The sequence below is a fragment of the Medicago sativa genome, chromosome 8, assembly GCF_051527215.1.
Source record: "Medicago sativa cultivar Bolivia chromosome 8, Bolivia_mono, whole genome shotgun sequence".
Lineage (NCBI taxonomy): Eukaryota > Viridiplantae > Streptophyta > Magnoliopsida > Fabales > Fabaceae > Medicago > Medicago sativa.
In genome coordinates this window covers 79630470-79652338 of record NC_140756.1, presented here as the reverse complement: position 1 = coordinate 79652338, position 21869 = coordinate 79630470, and the positions used below count along the sequence as shown (strand labels likewise).

At 35.5% G+C, this 21869-nt stretch overlaps 2 protein-coding genes across 2 annotated transcripts; one reads left to right on the top strand and one right to left on the bottom strand.

Annotated features, from left to right (window-relative positions):
• Positions 1–9394: 9394 nt before the first annotated feature.
• On the bottom strand, positions 9395–13217 carry LOC146901994 (furry). Its single transcript, XM_085732692.1, has 2 exons — positions 12810–13217; positions 9395–9673 (listed from the first exon to the last, which is right to left on the bottom strand). The coding sequence occupies exon 1, from the start codon at positions 13189–13191 to the stop codon at positions 12811–12813; it is 381 nt and encodes a 126-aa protein (XP_085588818.1). The 5' UTR covers positions 13192–13217; the 3' UTR covers positions 9395–9673; position 12810.
• Positions 13218–15597: 2380 nt separating this feature from the next.
• On the top strand, positions 15598–21338 carry LOC146901993 (Nuclear transport factor 2 (NTF2) family protein with RNA binding (RRM-RBD-RNP motifs) domain-containing protein). The gene is made up of 9 exons (XM_085738700.1): positions 15598–15723; positions 16548–16733; positions 17443–17746; positions 17837–18072; positions 18159–18333; positions 18517–18641; positions 18733–18795; positions 20430–20493; positions 20587–21338. Exons 2-9 carry the CDS (start codon positions 16548–16550, stop codon positions 20820–20822), a joined length of 1389 nt encoding a protein of 462 aa, XP_085594826.1. The 5' UTR covers positions 15598–15723; the 3' UTR covers positions 20823–21338.
• Positions 21339–21869: the final 531 nt, after the last annotated feature.

Below are 21869 nucleotides of genomic sequence, written 5' to 3'. Positions count from 1 at the left end.
CCCCATAATGAATCTATTTGCTCTAGAATGATAGCAATTGTGAAGCAGTTTGGGTATTTTCTAGTATACCATTATGTAAAGGCAACTACAAAGTTAACAATCGATTACTAAATTTTGGTTGGACCTTTTTTTGGATAATGTATATGTATATAGGTCGGAGTTCAAACACCGAACATCATTTTATTCCTTTTAAAATATGGATTTGTAACAACTAAGCTACTTAAAAAAAATGTATGTCCAAGAGTTAAATATTGGAATTTTTTTTAAAAGACGTGCATGTATATGAATTATAACCTGTATAAAATATTATTTAAAGAATTAATAATCATGCTAGAATTACTATAATTTTGAAAAAAAAAATCATTATACGTATATATTAATAAAAATGTGATCAGTATGAATCTATAACGAAATCAGATTATATATTATGTAATGATACCCATAAAATATCATTGATAAAAAAATAAAAATAAATAGAATTTTTTTTTCTTTTGGTTCCATACAAATGCACATAAAAATAATACATTACTGTACTATTTCCTACTTCTTAAATATGGAGACGTCAAAATCCCCTAAAAAAAACAATATGAGATTATCTAATATAGTCTCGATCCAACGTTGGACCCTCTTATTTTTTACAAACTTTGATAAATTAAATATTATTTTTTTTATGGGGAAAATATTATTTTTGTTATCAATTTTTTATTATTATCAAATTTAATTTTTACTAAAAATAAGTAAAGATCCACCGTTGGACCATGATTTAGAGTCCCATTTAAGACACAGGCAAGAACAAAAAATATTTATTTTCATTTTTTCCTTTTTGAATTGTCAAAATTTTAAAATCAAAATAAATTTGTGCATAACGTTTAATTACCTAAAGAAATGAAAATGAAATCTACCTCCACCATAACCTTTCAAAAGTTGGTTTGTTGCATTGGTGTGTGATGAATTGGATCAGATGATAGATATAGCTAGCTGTGGTATAGATGAGGGACCATATAGCATCTTAGGTTCTTAAAGCATCCAACTCCACTTATAGCTCCAAAGGGGGACCACGAACAAATAGCAGTGAGATTTGCATGGCACAAATTGGAGTCTGTATGACTTTCACCTTTAAACAATTAGATTCCATTTGATTATCCATTTAATTGTGACTATGCCAGTTAACGAATAGTATATGTTTTTGCGAATATTTCTTCTGATTAAGCAATAAATTGTTTTTCAATGGGAAAAATTAAGTAAAAGGAAACCACTTAAGGTTAACTTTATAGTAGTGGTATTGACGTGTGATCTTAGTGGGTGTTATTTTTAATGTCTCATCAGATTCGATTCTCTTCAGCGTCAATATCGATGGATTAATTTGTCTTTTGAAAAAAAAATCTATCGAAATTGTATTGTATGTGTTCTCGACATATTTGATGTATGTGTTTGAATATTGTCATCTTATGAGTTAACTTTTGAGGGTGAAAACTCATTTGACGTCATAATATTATTAAAAAATGATAATGTGGGTAGTAGACTAAGATCTAACACTAGAAATGAGAGTGAATATTGAAGGTATTGAAATTTCACGTTGACAAGATTTTATCTAACACTAAAAATGAGAGTAAATATTGAAGTTGTATTGAAATTTCACATTGACAAGATTTTCATAATGTTGGTTGTATATATATCGTATCTTATTTATGAACTAGCTTATGAAAGTAAGATCCAAACTCAACAAACTTTAACATACCCTAATAAACGTCGCTTAATATGAGACACGAGAAGTAATTGAGTAGATGAGTTTTGTCTAAAATGTTATTGATACATAAAGAGTTTAGAAATACGATTACATGTGTCCTCATGTTTTTTTTTTTTTTTGAGAGAACAAGTGTCCTCATACTTTAATTAGTTGTGCGGATATTTTATGTGCTTCATTATTATTTTTAGTAAAAAACTTATGATGATAAAATTAAAAAATAGCAAATAATTAAAAATAGAATATTTATCTTTCAACCGGATCTATATTAGACATTAGAAATAAATAATCACCACCAAAATAATTTTAAGATCATCATGACACTGTGCAAACTGAAGTTGTGTTCTAGTCAAAAGCTGAACCTACTTTATAAGCCTTAAACTAATGGAAAATAATTCTTGAACACTATCACTAGAGAGAAAGAAACATCGAGTAACGTGATAAATGTGATAGATGGATGATTTGAAATTTATCAATATATCTATCCGGATCTATCTTCATATTTAAGAAAGAACCAACATTTAAAGGGCGTAACTAACAGAAGGTTCTTATTTCTTGTCCTCGACATAGTTCTTCGACGATGCCCTATGAGCAAAAAGGGCCACCATTCTCATATACTATTCAATCGTTTCGATCAGAACAAGTTGGTTCGTTCGTGATCATGTTGGACAAAAGGTGGTTAATTGTAGAGGAGCGGCTAACGGCGATTCCCCCTTTCCATTGAAGTAGGGTATTGAATGGTAGTTTTCGTTATATATATAATATATAATTTATGTGTAACTCTATCTAGTGAGGTGGGGATTATTTTCTGTACCCGAGGTTTAGTAAAGGACTAAAAAAAATTAATTTATGCATTGTTTGTGGAAAAACAAAAAATTACACATAAATTCGAACAAATCATATTAAATAGATATTGCAGAGATATTTTAGGAAACCTAAAAAACGGCCCATTTGGTTTCTATAAACAAAAAAGGTAGTGATTTGATTGAATGAACGTGTAAAATAAAATTACAATGTCAATACATACAAATTAAATTCTTTTTTTTTTTTTTCACCGCTCTAATTTATCATTATGGTTAATTGAATTTTTTTCTTGCCAGAAACAAAAAATATAATGAATTTGACGTACTGTTGCTGAAGTAGTATATTTTGTTTTATGTGGCCAACATTATTTTTCTGTCTGCAAGATCACAGAAAAGTAATGAACTTATAAGGGGAAGAGGAGTTTAACAAGGATGTGACGAGGACATGATAATTTACTACTGACTGTGCCTAATCTCAAATAATTCTGTCTCTTGATCGATTCATTAGGTTTTAGTGACTGGCCAAATATGAGATTTAGATACCATTTTCCGAACACTGAACGCATATTAATAGGCAAATGTTAATGGTTAGTTTGTAAAAGAAGAGAAAATTTGTGTTAATGGTTAGTTTGTAAAAGAAGAGAAAATTTGTTACCGATAAAGATCCTTCAACATTCGGCATCTCAACTCATATCATTGAACTGCAAAAAAAATTAATATTGTGGACGATGATACGACTTTATGCACAAAGGCATGAAAAAATAAAAATTCAAATGCAAGTAATCCAAATACTAGTTACTTAATTGAGTAGCCAAGAATTTGACATGTCATTAAGTGCTCTATGTACATTTTGGCTTGAACTTTAGAGAAGGATTAGTTCCCGTACATACGTGTATATATATCTTTCACATTCCTTATTCCAAAACTTTATTTATTTACATATATGACAAATTTTGAGACTCACAGTGCAGACTAGTTGATAAAAAAGCTATATCTATTGCTTTAAATGTTGCAAAGGAAAAAAGAAAGAAGATTTTTGGTTTCATATTTAGTTTCTTTTATCATGCAACTGAAACCGTGTCGTATCAACATCAACGACACTGTGGACTGAGTAGTAGTGAATAAGTCTATATTGAATGAATATATACTATCACCATCAACGATTGTAAGGTATCAGCCATTCTGAAACATGATATGATGCAGTTTTAATAAATGTGTTTTCAGAGATAGAGATGCATGAAAGTAAGATAATTTGAGAGATTTTTGTATATATCATATGAGTGATAAATTCCCATTTGTCTGTTTGGAGAGAGGAATCTATCATTATCAATACATTGTTGTGTATATATAGGTATAATATATAATATAACTATATGCATTCATTCATGGTTTCATGTGTGTGCAGATGAAGGGAAGTTGCACATATAGAATAATTAAATACAACTGATGAAGTTATGTATACAGTATATTACACAGTATATACTATATTGGTGAAACGCATCAATAAATCTAACTACAAATTTTTCTGTATTTTCATGATTTTTCTTGGGTTTGAATTCACCTTTTTTCAAGATGAATAAGTGGGGTGTCCGGGGTTCGAACTCCGACCCCGACGTATAACAATGCATGTCCTTACCAACTGAGTTATGCTCACGAAGACTCTTGGGTTATTTTTTTATGGGTCATGTTAACTTGTGCCCTTAAGGCACATGTTAAGCAACTTAAATAGAGCAATTTTGCATTGGAAAACACAATATAACGACTTTTAAGAAGTTGAATGCACGTCTTTTGATATGTGTATTTCTATAATGAGTATCTTAACATGTGCCTTGAGGGCACAAGTTAACATTAGCCTTTTTTTATTAGCTGGTCAAGCAGTCATTAGCACTAAGCCGTAAAACTGCAAAGATAAATAAATAGAACATGGGAATGCGCCACATAATATGCACCTGTGTGAAATTGGATCAAAATTAGACTAGTTTCTTATCAAAATGAAACTTTTTGATTTTCGGTAAAATTTGACTAAGAATCTTAATAAAAATTCATTAACTACTTGAGATCAACCATTTGTGCGAAATTAAACTGTCAATGAATCACTTAACTTTTAATTTTGAAAAGAAAAAAAAAATGTATTGACCAAAGCATACAATACATCAAGGCACAAGATGTACTAAGAGATGTATGCAAGACGAAGATCAGATTGCTCTAATATTTCCTCAAAATTCAGAGTAGTGTTCAAAGTAACTATTTATGATTTCAGCTTTGACCTCGTATATTCTTTGGCTATCTTAAAAGGATTTCCGGTTAAGTCCTTGTTAAGGGGTCCATATATATTAAAATGTGTAGGTAATGTCGGTGGTATATAGGGGCATAGGTTGAAGCAGGAGCAGGACACTCTCTTCTCTTTACCTTCAATATACTTAGGCGGTCACCGCGAGCTTTACCAAACCTCACTGTGTATGTCCATGTGAATGAAAGTGACTAAGAATGAGGGATAATGGCTTTGGTCATTGGTGGTGCTTTACTGTTGCCTTCTATTATACATGTATGTAGGAGACCAATATTTATTGTTATCGAATTTATAAAATTGAAGGTCAACTGGAGAGCTCAAATTTTGATGCTGGTAGTTCTTTTAATGAAATTTATTTGGAACAAAATAATTACAGGAGAGAGCAAATCCAAGAATAGCTCAGCTTGAGTGACTACAGTAACTCCAAGTCCTGAAAATAGGTGTTGTATGGAATTAGAAACCACACTGCACAACATAACCTAAGCAAATGAAGATACACGTACTACCAGTTAAATTCTCAATTACTTCCCTCCATCCATCGTCATTCCTAACAAGAGCTTCACTATTGGCTTTTTCCTTTAGAAGTGCAAGAAAACTGACATTGCAAAAATTTGCAAGTATAGCTGAATCAATATCAATATAGGATCGGTTGTTTGATCAATATGACCAAAGAAAACCAGACACGATAATCAAAACTAAACAAAATTGATAATGGGCTTTCAACAAATCAACTTTCTGATAACAATATACTCTTTACGCTCATTATACCTCTAATTTCAAGTATTTCAGCTAAATTTTTAAAGACTATTACTTTTCCCACTCTATGCCCTTCTTACGCGTCCTGGAAAAATGACTAAATTACCCTCCGGAATACATATTTCGGAATATTAACTACCGGTCCAGATTACATATTCCGGACCCATTCGAAGTATAAAAGGGCGTTCACCCCCCATTTTTACAGTTTCACTTTTCACTCTCTCTCTCTCTCTCTCTCTCTCTCTCTCTCTCTCTCTCTCTCTCTCTCTCTCTCTCTCTCTCTCTCTCTCTCTCTCTCTCTCTCTCCCCCTCTAATCCCAAAATCCGAACTGCAAAAATCAAACCAAAATCGGTGAAATCTTGCTCAAACGGATCGCATTTGAATCCTTGAGGAACATCACATGGAAGGTTAGTTCAATTTCTGTATGCATGAAAGTAATTTGTTCGGAATTTTTTTTCCCTATGAACTGAAGCAATCCGGAATTCGTTTTCCGGACTGTATTGTTACATTCCGAAAAATAAATTCTGGAAACACCCGATATTGGTTTTGGCCGTTTGTTTTCTACTGCTCTGTGCTGATTGTGTTGTGTGCATGTCACGGCGGGTTCAACCTCTAATACTCGGCGCGTAAGGGAGGCAGGGCATGCTTCCCGTAGGAGAGAGCGTCGCCAACGGCTGGAAGAGGAAGGTGGTGTTCTTCCGAGGCGTCGGGGTGCTAGAGGACGTCGTGCTGATGTCGAGCCTGATGTCGAGCATCAGCCTGAGCAGCAACAGTATATGGACATGGAGCAGGAGCACCCTGATGTGGAATTGCAACATATGGAGGAGCAGAAGCTTCAGGAGCAGAAGCTTCAGGCTGACGAGGAAATGGAAGATGCCGAGCCACAGCAAAGGCGAAAGAAGAAGGTGGTGGACCCTGAGCCACTAGATGACTATCCCGGTGGCCCACACGAGACTGGCCTGCTGTGGAGGTACCATGTGCACGTGGCCAGGAAGGCGGCTGATGGCGAGGTATTTATTAGTGTTAAACTCACTTACTTTATATCTGAAACTGCATGTTTATGTGCTGTTAAATCTGCATGTTTATTTACTGTAATTTCTGTTTGTGAAGCCATGAGTTTAAACTCACTTTATTAATTTTAATTATTTGCAGTGGCGTCTAAAATTAAAATGCATCAACAATGGAAAGAAGATAGATGTGATGCATGATAATGACACCAAACCTATCATGAATGCACGGTGGTGGAAAAACAAATTGCATGACACCGGCCTTGGTTGGCTTCAGGATACCAGCTACAGCTTGCTTGACCACGGTCTGATTTGTGCCTTTGTGGAGAGGTGACACGAGAAGACTTCCAGCTTCCACCTTCCTATTAGGGAGATGACAGTCACACTTGATGATGTGGCCTGTTTGCTGCATCTCCTCATTGACGGCATGCTCTTGTCCCATGGGTCCTTATCACGGGATGAGGCAGTGGAATGGATGGAGTTGTACTTGGGGTCTGATCCGGGTGATGCTCTTTTTGAGGTCGAAAAGACCAAAGGTGCACATTGCCGATTTAGCTACTTTGAGAGGATCTTCAAGGACCGTTTGAAGGAGCAGAGGGATTTGGCGGCCGAGTATGGTGTGACTCCGGAGGTGGAGAGGTTGCGGGACCAGGCTGTCCGCATATATTTGCTGTACTTGGTGGGGATCACAATATTCAGTGGCAAGGGCCAGTGGGCTGTGGATGTTGTGTACCTGAAGTATTTAGAGACCTTGAGATTGTTGCTGGTTTTTCATGGGAAGTTGCGGCACTAGCTCACTTGTATAAGGAGCTCAACAATGTTGCACGTTGGTACACCAGTCAGGTGGCAGGATACCTGACTTTGTTGCAGGTATAAATTAAAAACTATGTTTTATTTTTTAAAATTTAAGTGTATATGGTTTGTATATATAAACTTATGTTGTCTTTGGTGCAGGCTTGGGTGTTTCACCACTTCCCAGGTACGGGAAGCAAGGATGTCTGGGAAGGATATTTAGAGAATCAGTACCCACGCGCGATGAGTTTTTTACCACTGTCTGGTTTAGGTACATTAGACAACTACATAAACTATCTGGATGCGCTGGATTTGACGAGGGTTGTCATGGCCTCATATGGAGCGCACCGTCAGGCAAGTCCGTTTCAACAGGTCAGCCTTTACTCTGGATGGCTGAGATTCGGAGAGCGCATGGTGAGATATCTGCCGGAGAGGGTGCTTCGTCAGTTTGGGTGGGTTCAGACCATACCGAGACATCCCCTTGAGAGTGCACCTACTGATGTTAATTTGGCGGAGATCACAAACCGCTTTCAGCATGCACTTGATTATGCGCTGACACCTCAGATGTTGGGAGAGAATATGTGGAGGCAGTAGATGGATACATCGAGTGGTTTTACCGGGTGTCTCATCCACGCATGATTCTTCCATACATGCCGGTACTAGTGCCGAGGCCACCAGAGTGTGAGGTCTTTGATGCGCGAGCTGCTCAGGAGGATGGAAACCTTGCGTACTTACAGCTTAGCGGAAGGATGAGCCGCATCAGAGACCACATCTATGTTGTGATGAGAAGTGGTCCCGTGCCGAAAGGGACTGAGGAATGGCAGCATTTGGAGGATGCGTTGAAAGAGGTGCATGATGGGAAAGTTTACCGTCGTCGGGGAGCTATTGAGGATGGCAGGGGTGGTGGCAGGAGAGGTGGCAGAGGTGATGGGGGTGTAGTTATTAGGGGTTGATTGTATTTTATTTAATTTTAATGTTTGCATATTTTGGATAATTATGTTATGTACCATTTGGATAATTAAGTTTTATTAAAGTTTGAAAATTATATTGTGTTGTTAATTTTGATGTTATAATTTGATTTTTTGGTTTGCATATGGTCAAAGGCCAAAAACATTGACTGAATCTGCTCTAAAACAGAGGCTCAACCAAAACAGATGGCTTCTGCCTCTGTACTGATGCAGTCCGGATTTTATAATCCGGACAGGATTATCACTTTCCGGATTATATAATCCGGAACCATCGTCCACCACCCCCTTTTGTTGACTTTCAACGGGGTGATTTACACGTTTCGGATTATATAATCCGGAAGTTATCTACAATTTCCAGATTATATTATCCGAATCAATACATTCATAACTGGCATCATCATCCATCAAGGTGGATGAAGTGACAAAATACACAAATTTATCCGGAGTTAATAGTCCGAAATGTGTTTGGATTGTGTTATCCGGACAAGGGGTATTTTGGGAAAAAAAATAGGGCGCGCGAGAAAAGACACAGGGTGAGAAATGTAATAGTCATTTTTAAATTGTGTTAGGTTTCACGAAAACGCCATTTAACATTGTCTGTTAAGCCATGTCCGTGTTAGCACAAACATAACCTGGTCCGTAGTTAACTATCAAGGATCAACTAACCCGAAAAGCTTAAAGAATGTTTATGAATAGTTTGAAGTTCAATAGCTAACACCCCTCAACACAAGAGTCCTTAATAATACCCTGAACATTGAACAGTGCACGAGTTCTTTTTGTGCAGCAATTCAACATAAATTTAGAAGAATGAGGCAACATAGAGGTTTCAATACCATCCACAAATAAACTTTCTCAAAGCTTAAACTCTTGCGCGAAGAATCAGGAACATTTCACATCTTACAAGAAAATTGCCTAAAAAAAATGAGGATTCATTTCCAAAATGTAGATGCTGCATGGTTGGTTGTTTAGCCACCGTGGAGAGACTTTGAAATCATACGTAAAAGCTTCACTCATAATCCAAACAAACAGGGAATTTCAAGGTGATTATTCATATTACCACATATCAAGTCAATGAGGCAATTTTTGTTAAAAAGTCAATAATAAGGCAATTTACTTTCTGGTCCGATGAACACAAATAAGTACGCAGATAATTAAACTTACTGCACCTAACAACCTTTTATTATTGATACAAAATGCATACAGCCGTTTAAAATAGACAATTACAGGTCTGTGCTAAGACTCTTCAGACCTTCCCATTGACAAAGGCAAAAAGTTGACTGGGTGATTAATGTAATCCCATGATAGCACAAACCTGGTGACATGCAAAGACATTTAGTCAAAGACAGTCACAAGATAATATGAAGCTAAGTAAATGAATAAAATATTATGTAGTCTACAAACAATTTTGTGAGCACTGAAACAGGTAAAAGTGTATATAAATTGATCTGGAATTGGTAACACAAACACAAACACAAACTATGATGAATTCAGATCATACACTTGAGCACAAGAAAAAAAAAATGTCATAGAGAAATATAGTATGCTATAAATTTGGACTCCCATTTGTTCCGAGTAGTTCTGTGCATAGGTAACCAAGTGAGCAATTTGGCCTAATATATCGAGATTGTGTCCAAACAGAAAAACATGATATTAGACAAACACAGCCTCTAAAAAATTGCTTACAGCATAGGGTAAGATAACAAGCAAAATGAGTATGACAAAATGCACCGCAGTTGCAAAATTTAGCATCTTTTTATTTTTATTTTCCTAAATAACTAACCAGTGAGCAAATCGCCTATATGAAATGAAATTGTGTCCAAACAGGATTAGGATAACACACGTGAACGTGATGCTAAATACAGACGTATCTACATAACCTCAGCAAATAGCTTCAAACACAGGTAGGAATGGATAGCCAGTGTATCTTCATACTACTATTAATGCACTAGTTAGATAAGATAAAGTAGCAAAATCCAAATACTCTGAATGACAACCTTTAATTATTTTTTATACCAAAATAACATCAAACCATAATAATGAAGTAGAAAAAAAGCCAACACCAATATATTTTAAACTTTAGCTGCCAATCCTGGCTGGATAAATGTGCAGAGCAGCCAGCCCCAAAAACACTATAGCAGGGTGACTTCTATACTACACATTTACTATATGTTAAAAATATTTAAAAATCATCCAGAATTGAAGACATATCATCATTAATAACCAAAAATCGTAGTCTAGATAAGGGGAGCTTTGACCCAACGGTTGTGGTTGCTGCCTAATTAGCCTCTTAGAAATGAAAGGTAATGCTGCCTACAAATGGGTTCAAACGTTACCTTAACAGCCAAGAACTCTCCATGGCAGAAGTTTTCTATCACTAGATTGTCCTTTTCATTGCCTAGACGCACAATCACGATCAATCTAAGACATTCTTAACAAGTAAATAACAACAAAAAGAGACTGAAACTGTCGCTCAGTTGTTCTGTTGGGTGGTTGTGACAGAGATGAGGTGGTACTATGAAGCATGATAATCAACAATGAGAAGAGACAAAACAGAGGTTGTCTGACAGCTAAAGAAACAGATGATTTGGGCCCAAAAGGGTTTACCTGTGTTTGTCGGTATGAATTATGAATAGAGTCTTAAAGAAGGAGTGGCCGAAAAATGCGTTGTGCTGATTCAACCCAAATTTTCATCTGTGTTGTTCTTCTAGTCCTATTTGGGTGTGAATATACAACTAACATCAAATGTTTATAGTTCAATGGAAAATTTTAAGGATGTGACCGTATCTCTCTTTTTAACATGAACCACATCATTCATCATTCTCCCAAATATTAATAATTATAGGCCATTGACCTGTGTTTTTGCAAGGTATAGCCGTGTATATGGATGAGGTTGACAATAGGTAAGGTATGGGTAGGGTGCTAGAGTACCCATCTGATCCCCATTCCTGCAGTTGGGAAAAAAATACTTGTATCTAGATTCTGGACCCCATACTTGAGTGGATAACAACTTCAATTTTTGCATCCATACCCGCTCTCTTACCCACACTATAACTACGAGAAATCAATAAATCACATATTATCAACGTAACTCAATTAAAACACCATTTAAATTTCTTTAAAATCACATCATGAAAATATCTCAAAATATAACATCAAAATATCTCAAAACAATATAACATCAAAATATCTCAAATAAGTACTCCCTCCGGTCACTATTATAAGCAAAAATCAACTTTTTTGGTTCATTCAATAAATGATGTATTTAGTCATAATATAGACCAAATACATCATTTATTGAATGAATCTAAAAAGTTGATTTTTGCTTATAATAGTGACCGGAGGGAGTAGTTATTATAATATTTTAATTGTTATAAGCTATTTTTACTATTTTATTTTGTATAATTGCAAATATTTTTTATTTTACATATATGTTTCTCCTCTACTGTGACTCTTCTACTACTACTATAACTCTTCACTTCTAATATTTTGTATAATTGCATATAATTTTTATTTTATATATAGATGTGTGTTCTTCCTCCTCTACTTAACTCGTCACTTCTAATATTTTGTATAATTGCATATAATTTTTATTTTATATATAGATGTGCGTTCTTCCTCCACTACTGTGACTCTTCTTCTACTACTAATATAATTCTTCACTTCTAAAACTGAAAAAAAAAAAAAAAAAAATCCAGATTTCCCTCTTTTTCAGAATTTTAGAAAAACATCACTGTTGCGGTGTTGGATTGAGTTCAGACGCAATATGGGCCCCTATTTTACTCCGCTATTTTTACTTTATTTTCTTGAGGGCACAAAAAAAGTCCTTCTAATCATGGTGTCAACAACTTCCAATGATTTTTCCCGCATGTTCCAGATTATCAATTTTCAAAAGGAACCCTACTCTTATGGACTAACATCAGTATCCAGATAAAAAATTGTTGGAACTCTAGCCTATTATGCATTTCATCTGCTCACTGACATAACTTCTTTCGCTCGTTTAACATTGTATAAGAGTCATACAACAAGTTACTAGACGGTAAAACCATAAAAGACAAGCATTAGCACACTAGTATTAGTTGATATATCTTTATCCACAGACTACTTTGCACTAATTAGCTCTCCTCTTCATACAAACCATCCATCTAATCAGTATGCAATGTATTATTCTACTTTTGAAATGGATCAAACATATATCAGAATAACTCATGTAATGTTTAATTCCACTTTAATCAATAAATATACCAAATGCTATGCCCTTTCGAAAAGCCATAAACAAATTAACCGGAAATACAATTTCAATTACACACTGTGATATAATCTAATACTCGTAAAAATCGTAAATTCATCCAAACTTCAACCCTAGTCAAACTCAAAGAGCAATTAAACAAATCCCTAATCAATTAATCATCAACAAAAACATGAGAATTAATATGAAGAAAAAATGTGACCTTAAGATTGGTAACCACCGCCACGAGCATTCATATCCTCTTCAACAATAATATTGGGATAAATCGGAGGAAAATCTTCGACGTCATAAGTAGCTTCTTTCCTGAGTTTCTCGATATCAGCTTTCTTGTAGATGGTGCGAACAATGGGAGGACGGTTGCGGCGTTGATCACGGGTATAGTATTTGATATCGTAAACGGTTTCTGGATCGGAAGTTGGAATAATCGCTTTTTCCTTGGTAGTGGCGGGGCAATAGGGACGGTAATCGAGTGCTCCGGGTAAGGCGGATTTGAATTCGGGGTGGGAAACGGGTCCTGTTATCTCCCATGGCGCTTTGATGAAGCTTTTCAGCTTCTGCAATAGGGAGGATGGGGATTTCGCCATGGTTGTGATTGATTCTCGATGCGAATGGAATGGAGATGGGGAATCAGATTGAAAATTGAACGGTGTTGTGAGTATGTGAAAATGGGCTGTTTGGATTTAAAGCCCATCAACATATTCTTTGATTAGAAAATGAGATTTTCATTTCCCACACTCTGTCTTTCTTACGCGCCCTCCGAGAGGGGTGTTCGAGATGCAACTTGATTCGGTTTTGAGGCTAAAAGACATCTAAATTGAAAGATAAAAAGGTAAATGGTATGTTCTCATCAACATAGATCGGATTAAAAAGATAAAACAAAAAGTAACTCTCTCTGGTAAGAAATGCAAAAGGCTACGGGTGTGTTTGATCTGGTAAACATTAAGTACTAGACAGAACAACACAAGGCTGAACAACACATGACAAAGTTTTATGGTATTGAATAATTTTGTCTTATATGATTTTTTGTGGAAAAAATGTCATTTTAGTATTTTAGACAACTTGTACATGAGACAAAAAGTTGTGTTGTGGTTTAGCGAGGGACAAGAATTTCATTTTTTGTCATGTCCCTTGCCTCCATTTTGTCATGTCCCTAAAACGGCATTTACAAATCAAACATTGTACAGTTAGAGTTGTCATGTCCTTCATTTTTTAGTAGATCAATCACACCCTAAGACTTTATCATTCTTTAAAAGTTCTCGTTGGATTTTTATATATAATATTATTTTTTTGTTACTGTATTTTAAGATATATTTATAATAAACAGATATAAAAAAGTGTGAATAACATCAAATTAAGGCACATAAATACATTTTTGAAATAAAAAGCAAAGAATAAACTTAACAAAGAAAAAATATGTCACTATATAAAAGTTTCCATTGAATTTTTATGAGTATTGGTTTTTATTTAAAACGAAGATATATCTTTGACTATTGGTTTGCGGTTTGATTCGGTTGCTAAAATAAAAACCTTGAACCGAACCAAAACCATGTGGTTGAGTCAAAAGATGAGCGGAGGGTGAGTGAACACTGGTTCAGAGAGACCATTACAGCCAGTGGTCTTTATTGGATGATGTGTCAACTATAACATGGTTGACCGTGGTCTCTTGTTGTTGTTTACTGAGAGCTGGCATGAGTAGATGTCGAGATTTCGTCTTTCGATTAGGGGATATGAGAGTGATAACGAGAGATGTCTCGTATCTGTTGTATCTGCCATTCAAGTAGCATATCTTAGACCACGAGAAGAAATTGACTAAAGATAAGGGGCTTGAGTTCATGGTTGATCTCATAGGTGTTGATTCGGAGGAGGCTGACTGTAAGGTGGAACTCAGGAACATAACTCGGTTCAGCTACCTGGAATTTGTTGTGTGAAGATTGTATTGATGCCATTTAGTTTAACACCATTAGTATGCACTTCTGTGCCTTTTATGAAAGCTTGGATGAGTACTCAATCATGCTAAAATTAAATGGACAAAAAATACATCCAAGTTTTGATACAAAACTATGCACCCAAGGGATTCCAAAAGGGAGGCTTATAAGAAAAACAAGGAGGTGCCAAAAGAAAATCTATTTAATTTGGTTCATTTATATGTTGTTCAACATGATTTGGGTCTAGACACTCAAGATCGGCCCATTAGTCAACCTATACATTTGCTCGATACCACACAAAGATATATAAGTTTGACAGTGCAACAATTGTTTGCTGTAGCATCAGGGAAACCCTAAATACACATTGAGTTCAGGTTTAATCAATTCAAGCAAGCGAATCATGTATAAAATCTTAGCATGATTAAATCTTGTTTTCCAATTTCGACATGATTCAACTTTTTCTTTGTGTAACATGGTAGCATATAACATGAGATGTCTAGAACTTGATGCATTAAGTTTTTGTCTATTTTCCCCTTATTTTTAAGCTTTGCACGACTTTGCATTTTATAGGTATGCCACATTGATTTTGAAACGAGTTATTCAATAAAGCAATATATGGATAATCACAAATTCATTTACAGATCTGAAAATCAGATAGATCTCAGAATCAAATTTAAAATTTTTATCTTCAATTTGAATCAAAAGAGCTTTAAAATTTTATACAATAATCGAAGTTGATAATCTTTTGTGGTATGTTGATGTGGCAACTCAATGCTACATGACAAGGTCCAATCATCGATATACATTTGATGTCAGCCAGTTTAGTGTGACCAGAATACCCTGAAGACTAAGAGTGATAAAATCTTAAGTTGTTGGGTAAAATAATTAGTTTATTTATTTTTTAATTTTCAAAAGACTAAGACCAAAGTCGTTTTTTTTTAGATGAGAGGGATTAAATGCAAGAATAACAAAAAAAACAGAACTAAGTACTAAAAAGGAAAATGTATAGTAGCTAAGTAGGATTCACGTCAGGAATAAAAAAAGCAATAGCGGGAGTCATCGTTTGTTGTTGTGTTGTGATCTCCGAACCAAGATAGAGAGAGAGACAACTAAAACCAAACCTTCACAACAGAATCTCTGTCTCACTTCTCTTTCTGTCGAGATCTCTCTTCTGCTTTCTAAACCAAGCTGGTATGCACGCACGTGTCTTCTTTTCATCAACAACTCTCTGATCTCTCCTTTCAACGATTTCCGTTAACTGCTTTTTTCTTAAAATTTCTAATTATTCATTAAACTGCTTAATTATTGATCCATTTTATATTGCTAGATTTATTTATTCATTTCGTTTATGGATCCTGTTCTTTTATAGTCTTGATTATAATACTCTCCATGTGGCATAATTAAGTTGTTTTATTATTTATGTTAGCATTTAATAGTGTTCTCACTTCAACTTATAAGTAGTTAATGCAGTGTTTAAGACATTCTAATTGTTGTATAAGATAATCTACTTATTGATGAAGGCATGAAATGAAACTACATGTGGTGTTATATTAACAATCACTCAACATTTGTTTCTTGTTTTGATTTTGTCTTTGACAATTGCGAAGTTTCATACTTTCATCTGTTTCCACACAACATTCGTCTTGTTCCTTATAATTGTAGGCTTAGATCTGATGTTTTCCACACGTTTTCGCCCTTACTTATGAACATATTGATTATGCGAATTCTTTTTATTAAGATTAAACATTCAATTTCGTCACTAGGCTATCATTTTCTATCCTATTTGGTCCCTGAACAATAGAAATATAAATAAATAGTCTGCAAAAAACAAAAATTAATAGGAGAGAAGGTGATAGTTTAGAGACCAAATTGAAGGTTTGCTCTTTTACGAATTTGAGATCGGGTTTGGGCAGAGCAGGGTGGAAAAACGATACATTTTTCGGATCTTCCTTGGCCAAAATTTATGCTTCATTAATGATTTCTCCTCCCTTACATTATTGTGAATTTTTTCGCAGATGGCAGTACAGGAAGCAAACCCTTCTACTACTCCTAGTCCTCAAGTTGTTGGCAATGCCTTTGTGGAGCAATATTATCACATTCTGCATCAATCGCCTGACTTGGTGCACAGGTTCTATCAGGATTCGAGTCTCTTGAGTAGATCAGACAGCAATGGTGTGATGAAAACTGTCACAACTACACAAGTATGTTTAAATATGCATGTGTAATTCACTTCTTTGACATTAAATACTTAGATTGTTCAAATCCAAATGTATATAGAACAATGATTCAAATCAATAAATTCATGATATCTTTCTAGTTACGGATCTAGAAATGTTGGTTTGTAGTAGGGTCGATACTCATATATAGTGGGTTAAAAGGTTAATAAAGGCAATATTCATATTTTGATTTTTCAAAATTATAGTTAAATTATAGGTAGGTATTGTTCTATAGGTTGGCATTCCAGATCATAATGATGGGACATTCCGTGATTGTCCACCATGTGGATCCGCCCCTAGATCCCACCAAGGCAAGAACTTTACAGAACTAGGTTTATCTTTTAGGTTTTATAAAACGGCTCTGTTGTTTGGTTGGAGTAGGTTTTCAGTTAACGCTTTTAGCTTAACAGCTGCTGAGATTGTTTCCCCCATCATCCTGGTTTCTAAAAGCTTGATATCTCAGGCTATTTGGTATATGTAGATTAATACTTCTGTGACGTGATAAAATTCACACTCCCTACTAAATAATTGTGGGATGTAGCATGTCTAGTTTGTTTAGAATTCATATCCCTTAAGACTCTGCTAATGCATGTTTTGAGTAACCCTGATCTTTTGTATCCTTTATCTATATTTACCCTGGTACTTGTGGTTTATTTTCAACTCATTAACTAGAAGGAAATAACTGTTGGATCAGGCAATCAATGAAACAATTGTTTCCCTGAACTATGAAGATTGTACAGCAGAAATAAAAACTGCAGATGCTCAGGAGTCCTATGAGAAAGGTGTGATAGTTTTAGTTACTGGATGCTTAACTGGGAAGGATAACGTGAGAAGGAAGTTCTCACAGACATTCTTTTTGGCTCCACAAGACAAAGGATATTATGTCTTAAATGACGTCTTTAGGTACATTGAGGAGAATGATGTCCCACAGTTAAGTTCTGCCTCAATAAATAATGTCATCAATGAAAATGGTGAGGCTGTGCACATGCCAGAATCAGGTTAGTATGGCTTTTCTCTATATGTGTTTATTCAACAGTTATATGTTTTGCTTAAACCTCAATCTGTAATTGCTTCTTCAATGTTTCTAGAGGACATGCACCCTTCCGAACATCTTGTGGAAGATCCTGCAACCTCTGCAGAGGATGAAAACCCTAATAATGGTGATGAAGTTTATTATCCTATGGACAACAAGGAAGAAGGATTGGTTATTGATGAAGAGGTTGCTGCACCGCCTAATGATCTAAGTGAGAATGATATTGTTACAATTCAAGATCCAACTTCTGCAGTCCAGGATGATGCACGAAAGACATCATATGCGTCAATTGTGAGTTTATCATTGTATATTTTCTTGCATTGTGTTACTCTTCTGGTCTTTTACATCAACTTACTAAGAGTTTCACTGATATGAAGGTAATGAAAAGTAACACAGCATCTGGTCGTGTCTATGTTCCCAGCCGAGCTGCAAGAGTGGCGTCTGCTAAATCCAATGAACAACGGCATGCTACCGCAAAATCTACTCCTGGGCCTGAGGCATTAGCGCCTAGTAGTGACAGTGCACCAAGGACTAGTGACGTTCCTGAAGAAGGTGTATATTGATGCTTTGGTTTATTACTATATTTGTTTAATCCAATTTTGACTCACTCTGAAGAGATTCAAAACTACCCCATTAATGAAAAAGAGGCTATATGAATTGATGAGTTTATAACTTCATATATTCTGGAGCATTGAATTCTAGTTTAAAAGTTGATCTACTTACTTTTTGCTACAGCTTCTGAAGGTCATTCCATATATATACGGAACTTGCCATTTAATGCAACAATTGAACTTCTTGAAGAGGTTTTTAAGAAATTTGGTCCTATTAAGCATGGTGGAGTCCAAGTAAGAAGCAGTAAGGTCTGTGAATATTACTATCTGCACATATAAATAACATGAGCATCATCAGAAGCAAGCTTGTAAGCTAATCTGTATTTTTGGCTTCTTTCAGCATGGGTTCTGTTTTGGCTTTGTTGAATATGAGGAATTGAGTTCTGTGCAAAATGCACTTAAGGTACAGACTGTTCTTTTCAACTGTTGATTATAGTTTGGAAGTGCTGTATGTATATTTGGCCAAGAAAGAACTATTTATTACACATAAGATAAGATTAACTTTAATTTTGAATAAACTGGAAAACTTTTGAATTGATAAGTAGTGGTACGCACTAGCTTCTATCGATATTCCCTCTGTAGTTCCTGAGTGCCAACTTCTGAAAGCAGCAGTTCTGGGTCTTAAACGTTCAATAGTTGAATGAGCTTTGCAGCCTCTGATTGTAAAACATTGTGTATACTTTCGAACTGGAATGCCTTGCTAGAACTTCGTTTGAAATGAGATTAAGTTTTTGTATTTACTGTATCGGTACCTTGCTAGATTGTTGGATGAAGATGATTAAGCTGTAATGATTGCGTGAAAAAACATAAACTGTTTTCTGGTTAGAAGGAATTTGAGAAGATGTCTGTTCATGATTGATGCCCAATCTGATTGTTTTGATTTTATCATGTCAGTGATGCTTCTTCAACAAAATTCTAGATTTGTATCTTCTCACATGGTATGTTATCCTTGTGATGTAGATACAGGTAGTTGAGTCAATTAGGAATTTGAGACTTGCTTTAAGTTGCTCGGCTTTTCTGTTCTGTTTTTGGTCAATATTGTTTCCTTCAAAGGAACAAGCTATCCTCAACTGAATACTCTCCTGTCTTTTTCTCTTGTCATTAATTAAATTTAGCGACCAGAGAATGCAATAATGTGAAAGGAGAGTGCTCCTTTGGGGTAGCCTTGAGTGCAAGGTATCTTCATTGTAAACATTCTGTATCTTCTCTTTCAATCATATTATCCCATTCAATTGATGGTAACAAAAATATATTCAAAAAAACTCTTCTTTTCCCAATTTTGTTGATCAATCTTCATCCTAGTTAGAATCATTCTATTGTCTATTCATTTCTGCCCTGTTTGGGGAATTTTTTCCATATACCAAAAGAAAGGTTTCTAACAGAAGTGGTCGGAGTCTAGTGAGTGGTGAAAATGCAAAGCAGGTGCTGGTGCCGGGTTGTATTATGGTAGCAGTGTGGCCATGACAATCAATCATAATAATACTATGCAGAAGGGGATTAATAATACAACGGATATTCATTTACAGTAATCGTATTCACAAAATCCGGTTGCACCTAGGAAGCAATTAGTTTTATTGGAAAGTAGATACGGCGTTACCTTAGTAATGCCAGTGGTAAGCAGAATGTGTTTGTGTCTGAAGAAAGATGTTGGCCTATTTGATTTGAGAAAACTTTATTGGAAAGTAGCTTGGTACTGTGCTATTGCTTTTCAGAATGTACACTAAAGATAGTAACCAGTGGTTTTTTTTGCATGTTTTTTACTTTGTACTTTTCCTATATCGAGTTTCTGATTTGAATCAGATGCATGCTTTTTTTGCATGTTTTTTACTTTGTAATTTTCCTATATCGAATGGTTTTTTACTTTGTACTTTTCCTATATTATTTGTACTCGCATATAGCAACCATAACCACAGGCCATTCAAATTATTCTGAAGTAGATTCATGATATTTTGTACTTATATGTGATTGCATATCATGACCTGTTGACAGTTTAGTTATTTGTGTAGTAGATCTTACTAAATTTAATTTCATTTTCAGGCTTCACCTATCACTGTTGGTGAGAGGCAAGCTGTTATTGAGGAAAAGATATCGAGTACACGAGGTATGCTGATGTTGTCATTTTTTTAATCATATTACCAAGGTTTATCAGATATATGTTGATCATACTCTCTTGTCTCTTTTAATCTTATTCTAGTAAGCGATAGCGGAAGAGGGAGGCATCCTTCGGGAAGAGGTGGTTTCCGAGGCGAGGGTTTCCGGGGGCGTGGGAGATTTGGTGGTGGACGAGGTTTTGGAAGAAATGAATTCAGAAACCAAGGGGAATTCTCAGGACGACCTAGGAGTTCTCATAGGACAAGTCAAAATGGAGGTGGGCGTGGTGGACGCCATGGTGTGGGGAACCATAATGTTACACCATCTACCCCAGTGTGAGCATATTGGTTAATAAAGAAAGAAGAAGAAAACAAAGCAAACGCTGCTGGTTGATTATTTTTTTTTATAAACCAAACACAAAAACCTCTTTGTTTTCCCTTGTTTAGGCACAAGTGCAGGTTTCTAAATTTCATCATTGCAATTTGCAATTACTCAAATAGAAGAGGAGTGGATTCACCCGCCCTTGCCGAAGTGTTTTGTATCGGTCATGTAATATTTTTTCAACTTCTCTTGGGTTTCTCGTTATGTTAAAGAGACTATTGAGCAAGAGTGTTCCTCCGATTGAGTTGTTAACATAAATCTCCAATGTGGAAGTTTACCTTGTAATTTTTTTCTCTGTAATAAGCTCAAAGGAAATGGAAACTATTTTGATTGATGAGGCGAGTGTAGGAAGAGTTTTTGTGCATGTTTTGCGCCTTTGCTTCAGTTGAAATTGGTATACTAAATTGGGCTGTAATGACATTGGAAACAAAATTTTCGTCCATAAAATGATGGGAGTTGTGCATTTGTGTCCTACATTTTCTGTCCTTGTGCATCTTGGGTTGTCTGATCAAGATTGGATAATTCAAGTTTTAACATTTTGTATCTGATTTATCGTTTGAATCATAAGTTGTTTGATCAAGATAAGATAGTGTAATTCCAAAGGCTGCAGGCAGCATGGGTGTTACATTTGTGATGCGGTCGCGTTTAGGGAAGCGTCTACTACGATATTCTCAAAATGACACCGTCAACAAGCCATTGCCACCGTTTTTACCGGAAGATCTCATCGTGGAGATCCACGTTCGACTTCCGGTGAAACTTCTCCTTCAATAAAATTGTGTCTGCAAATCCTGGAAAACTCTAATCTCAGACCCCCAATTTGCAAAAAGCCACCTTCTGAGCTCAACGGCGTCCCTACGATTGCTCTGTCATTCGCGATCATAAAAGTTGGTCATTCCTATCTTACCCTTTGAAACTACTGTTGGAAAACCCGTCGAATCTTCACTCCGTTCCCGTTACCTTGAAAACGAGACACTCGAGCCACGTTAGATATATTATAGATTCATG